The following is a 15747-nucleotide window of genomic DNA, read 5'->3' as shown; positions in this document are numbered from 1 at the left end:
TGAAGATGATATGTGGAGTTTTAGCAATTTGCAATTTTATCCGTGAGTTTATATATGGGTCAAACTTTTGCCCCGCTGATTCGAACTTTTGCCCCATTATGAGCCAAAAATTGTTTCTAAGCATTTATGCAAAAACTAATACACCTCTAAGCATCCTTATGATAGGCCTAAAAACGACCCTACATAAAAGATTGAAAAAGATTTTATTTATATTTGGTTCCATGCAACGAAAGTTTAACCAAAAATTACAATATTTACGTCGAATAGCCATAACCTTTCCAAATTTCAATCGATTTTAAAAATATTTGGAGTAAAAGTCTCTTACTTGAATAGCATTTGAATCACCTCAACATTTATAATTTTTGTTTTGAATTGAGTTAGAAGTCTTGAACAGAAACTCTTGCCCCACTCGAATTTTTGCCCCACTTTACTCTACTATTTTTTCTACTATTGATCCCTTTGCGATCCTTGTTTGGACCCGTGCTAGTGGTGGTAATCCTTTTTGGACACCGTCTTGGGAAAAAAACCTCTCGAAGGTCACGTCTTCTTTCGTTTATTAACTAAACATGGTATCGACAACTAACAAAAGAAGGGTGAATCTCTGAATTCACTGCTTCACTGCACTGTCGCTACACGTGGCAAGAATGGAAGAAAGGACGTTTCCCCGGAATGCGAACTTTCTTCCAAGGATGAAATGAATAATTGTATCGAAATGAGCAATCAGTTCGATGCTCTAGACAAACTTTCCGAACACCAAATCGAAGCAGCCTCTAGCCCAGGCACTTTGATTCAAGTGAGGAAGCAAAGAGTGCCGCCTATCGTGGTCAGTTGTTCCGAATTTGGGGGATTTAGGCAGGAGATCTTGAACTCCATTAGGGGAATCAAGGTTTCCTTCCGAATCGCAAAGAAAGGCGACTGTCGCGTTTTGCCGGAAACTCTTAAAGATCGCGAACTTCTTCTCAAACATCTTGAAGAGAAGAAGCACAATTTTTTTACTTATGACGACAAAACTGAACGTTGTTCAAAGTTGTCTTGAAAGGTCTCTCAAGTAACTATAAGTCACCTGAAGAGATCAAAAATGGAATGAATGATTTACTTGGATTTTCCCCAGTCCAAGTAATCATTATGAAAAAGAGAACCCAATCTGGCATTGTTCGGAAAGGGCTTTCTCAAGAATATTATTTAGTTCACTTTAACAAAAAAGAACTAAATAATATTAAAGCTTTAGAAAGAGCAAAACTTTTGTTCGATGTCCGTGTGACATGGGAACATTTCCAGACACCTGGAGAAAATTACCAGAGACCCACTCAGTGCCAACGGTGCCAAAAGTGGGGTCATGGTACAAAAAATTGTCACATGGATGCTACATGCATGATTTGCGGAGGTTCTTCTCACGCCAGTGAGTGTCCAGTGAGGGAAGATACCACCAAGTTTATATGCTCTAATTGCGGGGCCAATCATAAGTCAAATTTTTGGCATTGCCCTCCACGCAAGAGAGTCATTGAGGACTGTTTCTGTTGAAACACAGTTTGGTAAATATACTTTCATAGCTGCCTATTTGCCTTTTCAATGCTCTGGACAGCAAGTTAATTTGCTCCAAACTGACTTGCGAAAATTGACTCGCAATAAGTCAAAAATTTTTGTCATTGGTGACTTAAATGCCAAACATCGGTCATGGAATAATTCTCAAAGTAATTTCAACGGCAGAATTTTATTTGATGAGTGCTCTTCAGGATATTTCTCAATTCAATACCCTGATAGCCCCACATGTTTTTCCTCTTCTAGAAATCCATCTATGATTGATTTGGTCTTAACCGACTCTAGTCATCTTTGTGGCCAACTAGTTACTCATGCTGATTTTTATTCTGATCATGTCCCTGTTACATTTAAAATATCCCATGAAGCGATTCTCAATCCTATCAGCTCCACCTTCAATTATTTTCGAGCCGACTGGAATATATATGAAACGTATATTGACTCTAATCTTGATGTTAATATTTCATTACAAACTAAACTTGATATTGACAATGATCTTGAAACTTTAACAAATTCCATTGTTGAAGCTAGGAGCATTGCAATTCCAAAATGTGAAGTAAAATTTGAATCCGTGATTATAGACGATGATCTTAAACTTTTGATCCACCTTAAAAACTATGCTATGAAAATGATATGGCAGGATTTGCAGAAAGATAACAAGAAACGTTTTGCACAATTAAGAAACAAAAATTTTGAAAATATCTCAATTGGACCCTGGCTCTAAGCCCTTTTGTAAATTATCTAAAATCTTGAAAAAACCTCAGAAGCCAATACCGGCATTGAAAGAGGAAAACAAATTATTACTAACTAATTGCGAAAAAGCTCAAAAACTTGCTATGCAGTTTGAAAGCGCGCACAATTTTAATTTAGGACCTACTAGTCCAATTGAAAATCAAGTTACTCAGGACTTCGAAAATATTCTCAATCAAGAGAACGTTTTCGAAAATACCTGTGAGACTGATTTGGAAGAAGTGAGCACTATTATTTAAAAAAATCAAAAACATGAAAGCTCCTGGCGATGATGGAATTTTCTACATCCTCATCAAGAAACTTCCAGAAAGTAGCTTATCATTTTTAGTTGATATATTTAACAAATGTTTTCAATTAGCATATTTTCCTGACAAATGGAAAAATGCTAAGGTTGTTCCAATTTTAAAACCAGACAAAAATCCTGCAGAAGCTTCCAGCTATCGTCCAATCAGTTTGCTTTCCTCCATCAGTAAACTTTTTGAACAGAATGATGTCCCACATCAACGAAAATTCAATGTTTGCCAATGAACAGTACGGTTTCCGCCATGGACATTCGACCACTCATCAACTTTACCGTGTAACAAATTTGATCCGTTCCAACAAATCTGAAGGCTATTCTACTGGTCTTGCTCTTCTAGACATAAAAAAAGCATTCGACAGTGTTTGGCATGAAGGTTTGATCGTAAAATTAAAAAAAAAAAAATTCCAACGTACATTGTTAGAATAATTCAAAGTTATCTGTCAAATCGTACACTTCAGGTTAATTATCAGAACTCCAGATCTGAAAGACTTCCTGTAAGAGCTGGTGTTCCCCAAGGCAGCATTTTGGGACCAATATTATACAATATTTTTACATCTGACTTACCTGAGTTACCTCAGCGATGTCAAACATCTTTTTTTGAAAGAAGGGAAATTTTGTGCTAAATACAGTAATGACCCGATTTTGTTAGCCCCCGATATTATCAACCACCGATTTTAGCTACCCCCGATTTTAGCATCTTTTTTCCCGGTTTTGTCAGCCTTAAATTTATATTTATTTTAATCTGACTAAACAATTCTATGCTGGCAACATTAGGTGCATAAAGTCAATTATGACATTGGCCACGACTATATAATCATCTTCTTCTTCTTGGCATTGACGTCTTCACTGGGACAGAACCAGCTTCTCAGCTCAGTGTTCTTATGAGCACTTCCACAGTTATTAACTGAGAGCTTTCTATGCCAAAGTTGCCATTTTCGCATTCGTATATCGTGTGGCAGGTACGCTGATACTCAATGCCCAGGGAAGTCAAGGAAATTTCCATTACGAAAAGATCCTGGACCGACCGGGAATCGAACCCAGACACCTTCAGCATGGCTTTGCTTTGTAGCCGTGGATTCTAACCACTCGGCTAAGGAAGGCCCCACTATATGATCATCATCTAATGACCGAAATTTTGAAATGTGAAATTTATAATAATTATCTAAGAAACTGATCAATGTCACCTTTGATTACGGTACATAGAAAAAATGTTTTTTTTAATGAATAAATAAAACTAAGTCCTTAAATTAATATAAAACTTTAAATTACTCGAAAAAAAAAATCACGATTTTAGCTCTTTCCCGATTTTGTCAACCATATATGCAGCATGGGGCTGACAAAATCGGGACATTACTGTATATAAAAATCTTTAGTGCAAAAATTTATTCTAATAGCGGAACTCAGAAAAAGAATTAATATTTGGAAGAAGGGTTATTTCTGGAAAAATAATAAAATACTACTGGCAATAACTTTCCTAATATGCTTTAGGTTATTGAAGAGCATATGATCGTTGAATAAAGTCACATTTTGTATCAATTGACTCCACAACAAGCTTTTTATCATCAGAAAGATTCAATAGAAACGTAAAAGTTAATGTCATCTTAAGAAATTCTTGCTTTCAGACTCAGTATACCAAACGACTATTATGCCAAACGACTTTATGCAAAATGGAGATTATGGCAAACGACTTTATGCCAAATGGCTTTATGCCAAACGACTTTATGCCAGATGACCTACCACCGTCTTTTCCGTATCATCTCAGTTCGGTTGGATACCGAACAACCACCCCAAGCCGAACCGTCAAACAATTCAGAGTCATACTCACGGTTTTTACTCTCATTTATCTCTACCCGAACTCAACCCAAACACCGAATCGCATTCAGACGATCTTTGAGAGCGAACTGGCCAAATTATCGTTTAATGCGGTTGATTTTTTTTGCTCCTTCTCAACCACATATTTTTTGTTTTCCTTTTTGACGAAATCTAAGCCTCTCAAGGCACACACCTTAAAACACACGATAAAAATGACAGCGTTTGCAAAAATTGTCATCAAAATGAATCTTAGGAATAATTTCGGATTAGATATTTAAAATATAAATAAATTTGTATATTTCATAGTTTGTATTGTTTTATTTTATGAGTTGTCATTATTACTATAATGAATATTATTATCCATATTTACACATTCTCAATAGCCATAAGGGAGGTTCAATATTTTGTTACAATTCCTATAACATTCTCATAGTCCATAGTGCTTTTCTTGATTTCATTAACTCTGATATTATTTGCACCATATTTGTCGCTAATGCTCGTGTGAGTTCATGAAATGTTTCTTATAGTGTTTCTTTTCTTTGCATCCATGTGGCTGTATCGTCAGTTAATTGGCTAAAGTGATCGTGTTTTATGAATATTGTTTTATCTACCGTTATGTATATAGCGTAGTGTGTTTTTCGTCCTTTTTGGTTTCCTTCAGACGAGATACCTTACCACAATCATGAATGCTATCCTTCCACGACGTAACAATAAGCGCCACATTTTTACCGTCATAAAAACTTTTATTTTTTCATTCTGTTCCATATTTTTGCATTTGAAATAACGCATATATTGTTTCCGACTTTGCATCGGTTATGAATATGAATATAGCTTCTTTTATGCTCGTGTGTGTATGACTTTAAGATTTGCTCATCTGATTGCCAGATGAGGTATTTTTTTATTGGCTCACCTTTTCGTCTGCATTTCCTTTTATCTGTCGCCTTATTCAGTATCATTTTGGCACTTACTCCTTAAAATATACCGAGACAAATGGGGTGCACTTCACTCTGTACTCTAATAATCTGGGTGTCACATTCCGTACGAAGAAGCAATCAGCGAAAGAGTTTATGGGTGACAGTTGCCGGTGCGATCGAGGATAGTGAGGGAATGGATTTATCGTTCAGCTTTTTTACCACTTTGTTCGATACCTGTCAACTTGTCAATGATACTTATTTCAAGGTGATTGAAGGAAGCTGAAAAAAGGCAAAAAGAAAAGAACGAAGATGTCAGACTCTTTTGACGGACGGCAATTCAACTGTCATAAGTAAAACGCTAAAATTTTAAAATCAAATTGAATTTTTCATTTTGTAAATCTTTTGTTACAATAATGGCCCACAACAAGGCTTTATACTAAATCTGTATTTGATCTTTGTATAGAGTAAAGTGGGGCACAAGTTTCTCTTAAAGATTTTTAGTTCAATTCAAAACAAGTGTTATAAATGTCATGATGATTTGCAGTGGCGTAGCTAGAATTTTTTGTGGAGGGCCTGAGATTCCCACGAAAAATCATTCCCAGGATTATTCAACAGATTTTTTGTGAAGTTTCTTTAGACTTTCTGACCAGAAAATTTCTCAAATATTCTCTTCAATATTGATAAAATAAATAAAGTTACCTAAGAAAATTTAAATGTTCCTATAATGTTTCTGGCGGAATACGTTCTGTCCTTTCAAAAGCTCTTCAGCGATAGTTCTCAAAAATTTTCCAATCAATTTGTTCAGGGATTTTTTTTTTAAAGTATTGTGTTATTTTTTCTGGAATGTCGTTCCAGAATTATTCTTTAAAAATTACCAGAGATTTATTCTAGTATTTTTCAAAGTAAAAGAGTTACATACATTTAAACAAATGAAAAAAATTCATACTCGTACAACTTATGAAGAATACAAGTTTACCATAGAAAAATGTACACCACAACCAGTTCGGTTGTTGGAATGGATCGCAAAGTTTAATCACCCGTACACCTATCCAAGTTTATCCACATTAGTATCTCGAACTGACAACGCCACACCCGAAGCGATGATGGTGGTGCATTAAACAGAAACAAACGTTATTTAAATACACCAGTGCAAAACCATAACGAGTAAATGAAGTGGAAAACTTTTTATATCCACCGCAATGCAATCATTTGGTGGAACGGGGAAATGCAAAATGCTGCACTACGACCAGATCGTTCAGCGCAAATAGTGCCACAATAAGGCTGACTTTCGACACGAGCTTCAACAGCTGCTGCTGGAAGCTTATATTTGCAGGTCTGTCTGTTGGAGGTCCTACTTTGCACTTCGTTTTTGAAATAAGTTACATAGCAGTGCAACTCTTTCGATGAAGGCGGAGAAAAACTGTAGAGGTAATTTAAACTAACTGTTGTGTGATTGGTATCAAATAATGAATTCGAACAGACTGCCGTAGCGAGTGAGAAATGGGATTAATGTTTTAGTCATTCTTGAAACCACTGATGCTCTACTTAGGAAAAAAACACGTTTGTATATGATATAGAAATACTGTTCTAGATAGCGTACGTTTTATTTTACTCAAATAACTTCAAGTTAAAAATTAAAGGACATAAATTTAATAAAGACAACTCTTTCTTACTCGATATCGAGTTAGAGAACCATAGTAAAAGTTGGTTTACATGGCAAATTCGATGGTCACTTGCGTCGCATTTGAACTGGTTTTGTGTTCTAGAACTCGATACCTACTTAACTCGAGGGTATCTTCAATATCTAGTTATGGAGAGTTGACTGCAGTACTTGCACTTAAAAATGCTATTTTATTGGATTCAAATAAAATCTACATCCTTCCTCTTTACGATGCCATTAAGTTTTGTCTCTACCTCATTTGACATAAAGCCATTTGCATAATAAAAAAAAATGAACCAAGCGAACGTACATGAAATACGTGTTAACGTATTTAAATAAGGAACCAGCCAGTTGATTGCCTGGGACTCAACGGTCTATTACATATGCACTTCTCAAGTGTGGTACAGAGAAAACAGGAGAAAACTACTCTGTACCGCCTTTATTTGGCTTTTACTACAAGTCCGACACCCCCCTTTTTTTTTTTTTTTTTTTTTTTTTTTCTTCTAAGCAATGGGGGGATAATCTGCTCAACAGACGCCGTGTGGGGTTAGGGACCATTTACTACATGCAAGCAGTAAACAGGACTACACCCCCGACCCACTAAACCATTTCCATTGCCGCCAAACCCTTCGTCTCTCCGGGACCACCAAGAAGGCATTGCTTCGAAGAGGGGCTATTGCACATCGCATCCTCCAGGTTAGCTGCGTAGCCATGCAGCAACGAACATCGATGACACGCTTAGGGGGGTCCACCAAGGTAGCATGCTGGCGCTTTGCCAGCTTCCCAAGTGGTCCTCACCTCCCGTTGTCCGCTGAAAGCGGGCAGGGTCGACCACTACGCCCGCGCCCAGCTGCACCGCAGGTATCAAGAACTGATACTGCGGGCTTCGCAATTTGACCTACTGAAGGCTCAGGCCCTATCAGCTAGCACCAGCTAGGATTGCTGACGAAGGGGCCTCCACCTGCCCCGAACAACCAGAGGCTCGTATCCACCCAGTAGGCCGGCGCCACGACAGCAGCGCTACCAGGATGTTCTCCCCGCGGCCACTTAATCGCTGTAAGGGTCGATTTCGACCGTAGGGCACCGGTATGACCTACGTGGCCGACTGCGAACCCTTGGACCACCTGTTGTTTAGCGTCTGCACTAGCCACTCCTCGAGTCCACTCGCCACCTCCTTTGCAGTTCCGAGACGATGTGGGTGATAGCCGATGAAACGGCATTCCAGCCAAACTCGTCTTCACACATCCTCTGGACCAAATTGTCCGGAGTCGTGTCCCGACCGCATGTGGCTAACATGCGATCACGCATTGTGCGGAAACGCGGGCACACGAACAAAACGTGTTCCGCCGTTTCCTCTAAACCTGCACAAACTGGACATTCGGGAGAACCCGCATGACCGAAACGGTGTAGATACTGTCTAAAGCAACCATGGCCCGAAAGGACCTGTGTCAGGTGGAATGTTAGTTCCCCATGGCGCCTATTGACCCAGATATCTAACCTCGGAATCAACCTGTGAGTCCACACTCCCTTGGTGGAACTGTCCCACGCACGCTGCCATTTGACCATGGAGGCCAGTCTGGCAGTCCTGCGTATGCCTCTTGTGCCGCGCATTTCGAAGCACTCTATGTCTTCCATGATAAGGATACCAATAGGCACCATACCGGTGATGACGCAGAGTGCATCGTGTGACACGGTACGGTACGCGCTCGCAACCCTCAGGCACATTAGCCTATAAGTACTCTCTAGCTTGCTACGGTAGCTCTTGGTACTTAAGGCCGTGCCCCAAGCCGGGCCACCATACCTCAGTATGGACGAGGCGACACTGGCCAGAAGCTTTCGCTTGCTGGCGTACACCGCAGAGCTATTGGACATCATCCGGGACAGTGCCACAATAGCTGTGGAGGCTCTCTTGCAGGCATAATCGACGTGGCTACCGAAGGTAAGCTTATCGTCGATCATCACCCCCAAGTGTTTGACGGAGCGCTTCGAAGTGATCGTGCAGTCGCCTACACTGATCACCGCTTGCTGCACCGACTTTCGGTTGTTGACAACAACCGCTTCAGTTTTGTGGTGAGCCAATTCCAGTTTCCTGGAGCTCATCCACTCCTCCACAATTGCGATCGAGTGGGCTGCAGTCAATTCCACTTCTTCGATCGATTCACCGTAGACCTCCAGCGTAATATCGTCGGCAAAGCCAACGATGACCACACCCGCCGGGAATTTTAATCTCAACACCTCGTCGTACATGACATTCCATAACACCGGGCCCAGGATGGAACCTTGCGGGACTCCTGAGGTTATGTGAAAGCACTTCCGACCCACCTCTGTGTCATAGACTAATACCCGATTCTGGAAGTAACTTCCGAGAATCTTGTACAGGTACTCGGGTATCCCCAGACGCAGGAGCGCATCGGCAATAGCCGCCCAACTGGCACTATTAAATGCGTTCCTTACATCCAGAGTCACTACTGCGCAGTAGCGAATCCCCCTCCTCTTACGACACCCCCCTGGAACTACCTCATGGTATTACTCCAAGGGGCTGAGGGCTTGTTGATGCCTCTACGCATTTTAGTGACCTCTTGCTCTATTCGCTCTGGCAGCGAATTGTCTCTGCAGCGTCATGTGAGACTTTTTATGATAAATGTTCATGTGCTTGTTGCTTCGCTTGATTCCACTGCACTGCTCGTCATGCTCTTCAAGTCGATCGGTTGGATGCCGAGGTCAGTCTTGCGATTCCGGTTGAGGGGTGACTTCCAGTTCTCAAGCGCCCTGACGATCAAAAACCAGAAGGGCGTCGTGAGCGATACTACTCGGCGTAGTTCCTGATGATGAAGCTATAGCCTACTCCGTTGTTGGCCGGTAGAGTGTCGAAGTCGGTTCAGCGATTACGGTTAGAGAATGGCTTTCGGTTCACTGGCGCTCCGACGGCACAGGACGGTGATCCGTTACGTACTACTCGGAATAGTCCCCGGCAGGAGATCATCCTACTCCGGCGAAGTAGGAAGATATTTTTTTATAGAGGTTTTGAACCGTTCGGTTCATTCGCCTCTGAAAGGAAGATATTCTGAACCTCCGGCGACGGAAGATCTTCCGAACCTATGCACTCCGGACAAATGCCGAGGTCGGTCCTGCGATTCCGATGGAGGGAAACTTCCGGATCAAAGGCACCCCGACTAGCATTTGCCGGTGCTAATTCGCGGTCTACCCAACTAGTAGCCGATGGAGGATCTAGTCTACTCCGACCTTCAACTCGATGCTGATCGATTTGGTGTCGAGGTCAGTCCTACGATTCCGGTGGAGGAAGGCTTCCGGTTCCCAGGTGCTCCGTCTACCCATCACCGATACTACGTGAAAAACTACTCGGCCTAGTCCTCAAGGGAGGACAATATCTCCGATTGTGGCCCGACGCCCTCTAGTCTTCTCGACTTTTCTGTTGCAGCGAGGACATGATTTGCGTTATCACTCTGTTCACCGCTTGTCACTTACTTACGTATTGACACATTTTCTGCACGTTGTTGTTGGAGACGCTGCTTCCAAGCATTTCATTCCGCCCTTCCGTGAATCTTGGGCAGTCAAGAACTACATGTTGCGGTGTCTTCTCGATGTTTGGGCATTCTGGGCAGTGTACCGACTCTGCGTGCCCGAATCTTTAGAGATACTTTTTCAATCTTTCATGACCTGATAGGAACTGCGTTAGGTAGAAGCTCACCTCTCCATGCTTCCTATTCATCGACGTCGACAGGTTTGGGACGCGCCGGTGTGTCCATTTTTCTTTATCCACGCAGTCCTACTCGTGCTTACTTGCAGCACCTCTGTTTTGTGGTGAGCACTCTGCAGTTTGACTCTGCTTACTCAACACTTGATTGCGTCAGTTGTTTCCATCACTGACAACTCCACTTTTTCCAGTGTCTCCCCATCGTTAGTGACACGTGTCGTCGACACATCATCCACAAAACCAACCATCTTCACCTTCCTGAGCAGCGGCAGTGTCAAAACTCCATCATACATCCCGTTCCAAAAAGTTGAACCGAGAATCTTGTGGGGCGCCCGCTGTCACTTGCATTGACTTGCGCCCTTCTTTCACTTAGCACACCATGATTCTGCTCTGGAAGTAGCGCTTTAGGATCTAGAAGGCCGGCTCCAAAGCGCTGGCCGTCGATATGCCTTTGCGGTATCCAAACTGCATATTCGACAACTTGCGCTTACTTTCCGTACACTTCATCACCCTGTTACGAATGATTCTTTTCAGGAATTTTCCGAGCGTATCCAGGAGGCATATGGGCCTATACGAGGCTGGATCTCCCAGTGGATTTCCTGGCTTTGGCAGCAGTACCAGCTTCTGGATCTTCCATACTGCTGAAAAGTTACGGTTCGTTGTGTCCATAATTTGTGCGAGCACTTCGAGGAAAACGAAATGTGCAGGATCGAAGACCACGGTATGGAATGTTGAAGGTAAGTTGTGATAGCAATGAAGGGCAATCAGTTTTTTTGGTTCAGATTGATCTGGGTTATCTCCATTAATATTGTCATTTTATCGCTCTCTTGTAGGCAGGGCAATTGAAGCCATCCGTTTGATTGTCGTTTCCATCTTATGGAGTGCGTGCATCTTGGGTGTTCGCGTGCAGTATTTCACAAGATGACCCGTTCCCCTACAATTCCAGCACATTTTGGATCTGTCCTACCTATTGCAAGCTTTGAACGGTTCTATCTCGTTAGGTCGAATGTCGTTAGGCTGAAAGTCATTAGGCCGAATGCCATTAGGCCGAAACGGTCAATAGGCCAAAAAGGTCATTAGGACGAAAATAGCCGATAGTTCTAATGAGCCGTAAGGCGAATGGATAACTTTCAGGGATAGGTCAGGACAATTTACATTACCTAGAAGCAACCGAATGAATTTTCAGGTCAAATGGTTTGTCAGTTGTTAGATCAAGATTATTTGCAGTACCTAGCAGCCCACAATATCCGTTGTGATATATAACTAGAAATAACAGCCTTTGATTAAAAAAAGGAAAAAAACACTGATGAATGTGTTAGCCATTTGGAAAAGTAATGTAATTTCGTCCAGATCCTTGCAAAAAAAAGTACAATATCCGGACATAAAGCCTTCCCTTCTGCCTTTTCACTCAGCGATTAAGCCATGCGCTAATAAACAACCAAACTATCAAATGAAAGATTCTTCTTCATCTCAAAGGGCATCGCACCTATTTGGGTACGTCTAGCTCTGACCACGTTTTCGCCCAGATCCCATAACATCGGGTCTTCTCTGACGCTCTTGAGAAACGCAGCGTACGTCGTAGCATCGTTAGCCTTGTTTGGGACCAACAGAGTATAAGTGCTGGTGATCTTCTTTCAAAATTTGAAATTTTAGCATGTAATAAATGTAATAAATGAAAGTTCGCCAAATCTAAATCTATTGGCTGACAAAGCTATATGACTGAACATCAAACATTCTGCCTTGCATTCTTGGATGACGGCATTAAACTGTTAATATGATTGACTCTTTATCCAAAGCAACAGATTAGCTATCAAACCAAATGTTCCACAGGTGTTGGACTGGATAGCTGCAACGAGCATCGTTTGAAGCAATAGATTTACAAAATCGTGAAACTCAAGTCAAAAATCAAGTGCTTCCAAGAATTTGATTTTCATCTTAAACAGTTTTAACAGTGCGCCTTATTTGAATTAAGTAATGTATTGGACACTTAAATTAATATGACAAAGAACAAAAAAAAAAAGTTGCTCTAGACCCCCCGATGGATTATTTTGATTTTACCAGCAAATGAAAAAGGCAGTCCTCGGCTGTCATCAGCCCAAATTTGAGACATGCAGGTTTTTTTTAAAATCCATAATCAACACCGTGGCCCCTCCAGCACGATATAGATAGCGCAACCCGGTTATCGAAGACTCTTCACCAACCAAGAAAGGCAAAGTAGAGACAACGGATTGTTAAATGAATATGGTTTGTCAAAATGTACTAAAAAGCTATGAACATTTTTGTGAGAAAAAACTTTGATGTATAACTTTACATGATTTATGTATAACATTTTGCGAAATAGGTTGAACTACTAAATTGATAAGTGAAAAACTAAAAAGCAAATACATATAAAAAAATTGGTAATACTTACAACTTGCTTACATTATCCACATTATTCCAATAACTAGCAGCCTTTATTCAACGCTCAAATGCACACCTAGCAGAAGTAACAGCAAAAATCACAACGACGAGTATAACAGAAACGAGGGCGAATCGTCCGTCCAACTTCGGAAGATTATCCTCCTGCAGCAGCATCTAGAGCCAGTCTGCACCATACGGAATGCCAGCTTTAGTAGCCGGATCAGCAGTTGGCGTAGGTGCACCAGCAGGACAATTAACAGCTTTGCCCCGGCGGACCATCCGCCGGATGATTGATGGGGCCGATGGTGCAGATGGAACGGATGGAAGAGTTGATGACTACTACTGCTTCTGCTGCCGACTGCTCCCGAGCTCATCACGTTGTGCTCGCTGCTCTGCAAACCCTTGTACAGGCGGCCGTTTTTGTGGATTTTATTATTCTCCTCGGGTTGGTCAATGTTGGGCGTTGAGTTGATTTCCTGGTCATTGTTTTTATTCAGGCGGGAGAAATTAGAACAATTGCAAGAGAGATAGAGAGAAAGAGTCATTATTATGGCGATCAGGTCCCGGAAGGAATTATCTGCCGTGGCGAAGAAGAAATATCGAACTGTTTGTTAATTAAGCCAACCAATTGGTTCGGGTATTAAGTTGGAGCTGTGCCAAAGCGGGACAACAAAGAAGGTTGGAGTTCACTCAATTTGGGAGGTTTGTTTTTCATAACACTGTATTCAATTGTGTTGCAAATTTAACAGTACCATCATCTCACAGTTATTGAACAATTAGAGTCAAATATAACCTATTGAACCCAAGATAGACATCATAGAGAACATATTGCAATGAGAAAGCAGGTATCGTCTCGTTTAAAATTAGAACTTCGCAAAGTGATAAAAAGGCGGATAAAAGTTAACTTACAGTATCAATTCCAATTTTTTTTTGTATTGTTGTAAAATATTTAGAAAGTTCTTATGTAGGATTCCATGAAATTACCAACATGCTTGTATTTTTAGCTCCTAAAAGCAGTAAAATGCATGAGGAAATCATAATGAATTTCACCTAATTTTGTTAAATGTCAGCACACACTTGGACTCATATCACACTAGGATTAAATTGCAGATTTTTCTGTCAACTTTCGGAAAATCAAACTCCTGCAAGGTATGTTTTTGGTCGGTTGATTGCAGGACTTTCCAGATTGGAAAGCATGTTGATTAGACTGGCTCAGCTCAGTATGGGAGAAAAATAAAGTTGTATGATTCCACGGGGCACCCTCCAGGATTATTTCTTGGGGTTAGAGGAAGCCTTTCTGAAAAAATCAGCTCATTTGGTCGTTCCATGAGCTGGCGCATTTGAATTGAAGTTAATATGGGATTAACATTGTTGATTCACATGAACAGGTATTTTTGCCAAATAAACATCACAGATGTGATATTCGATAATGCGTTCCAGGCATTTCGCTTTTTCATACGACGCACGTCTTCTTTTCGGGATAAACTTTATAGTAACATCACGCCAGGAGCTGGGAATATTTATTTATTTAGCTGGTGTTTCATCAATTAATTTTTTTTTGCGTTTATTAGAGAGGTTTTAAACCAGAAGGGTTTATTCGCCTCTTAGGATCAATTAATTTGATAAAACCGCGTTAACGATGTTACGCCAATTCACGCGGTCCATGGCTGTGTCCCTCCAACTTCTATTTTGGCCCACCCTCTCCAGATCTTGTTACACCTGATCAAGCCACCTTGCTCGTTATGCTCCCCGCCTTCTTGTGCCAAGCGTATTCGACGCGAACACCATTGTTCGGGGCGATGATCTCGTGGACTTTAATTTCGGTGATTTGCCCAAGTTGCTGTATCTGGCGGTGGACTCAGCGTGAGGAGAATCCTTGGGGTTCGGCTAAATGAATTGGCTAAGCCAAGAAAAACACTTGTTCACTTTGATTGAACTAGCTTTACCTTTAACTTAACATAAATTCACTTCTATCTTCTCTTGGTGCCGTGTTGGTCGTTCTACTCGTTGGAAAAATACTGATGCGGCTGCTCCTTTGCTCGTCCTTTTTTTTAAAAAAGACAATTCACACCGTCTTCAGCACATAGGCTGCACAGACTGAACGATCACTAACATTAGGCAACGGACAACACGAAACACCCAGTAGCCCAGCGATGAATTTTTCGTTTGACGAAAAGTTTCACCGACTGGAGCGGGAATCGAACCCACACCCCATGGCACAATATGCCTAGACGACTGACGCCGCTAACCGCAAGGCCACGAAGCCCCCTTTTTGTTACGTGCTGGAGCCTGTTTCGCAAGTCGAGTCTCCACGCATCGCGACGGAGGTAAATTTCTTTGCGTCGTTTTGGGGAAATTTCCATCCTGCTTTCTGCTCGCTTTGCGCTCCGTTTGCGCACAGGATGATGTGTGGAGATGCAACGTTGCCAGATTTGCGTAGCATACGTTGTCTGTGCACAGTGGTCTCGAAAGATGTACTTGCGTACGCAACAACCATCTTTGCAGGATTGTTGTCCGGTAGTCTTGCAACATGCCCTGCCCAGCGCAGCCTAGCGGGCTCGTGGTTCATTCTCCACCGCCACATACCGTTCTCCTGCACTCCGCAAAAGATGGTCCTGAGCACCCTTCGTTCAAACACTTCAAGTGCTTGAAGGTCCTC

The 15747-nt window shown here is 41.6% G+C and overlaps 1 protein-coding gene across 3 annotated transcripts in view; it reads right to left on the bottom strand.

Annotated features, from left to right (window-relative positions):
• Nucleotides 1-4871: 4871 nt before the first annotated feature.
• Nucleotides 4872-15747, bottom strand: part of LOC5564043 (MAM domain-containing glycosylphosphatidylinositol anchor protein 1) — a 237226-nt gene continuing 226350 nt past the window's right edge. For 2 of the 3 annotated variants that reach the window (XM_021848091.1, XM_021848106.1), the window contains exons 12-13: nt 13099-13564; nt 4872-5592 (exon numbers count right to left, since the gene is read on the bottom strand). In XM_021848091.1, the coding sequence (XP_021703783.1) occupies nt 13187-13564 (378 nt within the window). In that variant the 3' untranslated portion in view covers nt 4872-5592; nt 13099-13186. The remainder of the gene's footprint in view (nt 5593-13098; nt 13565-15747) is intronic. The other variant, XM_021848100.1, reaches the window with a different exon arrangement.

The sequence above is a fragment of the Aedes aegypti genome, chromosome 1 (genome assembly GCF_002204515.2).
Source record: "Aedes aegypti strain LVP_AGWG chromosome 1, AaegL5.0 Primary Assembly, whole genome shotgun sequence".
Taxonomy (NCBI): domain Eukaryota; kingdom Metazoa; phylum Arthropoda; class Insecta; order Diptera; family Culicidae; genus Aedes; species Aedes aegypti.
Note: the sequence above shows the minus strand (reverse complement) of the source record. Positions and strands in the feature narration are given on the sequence as shown.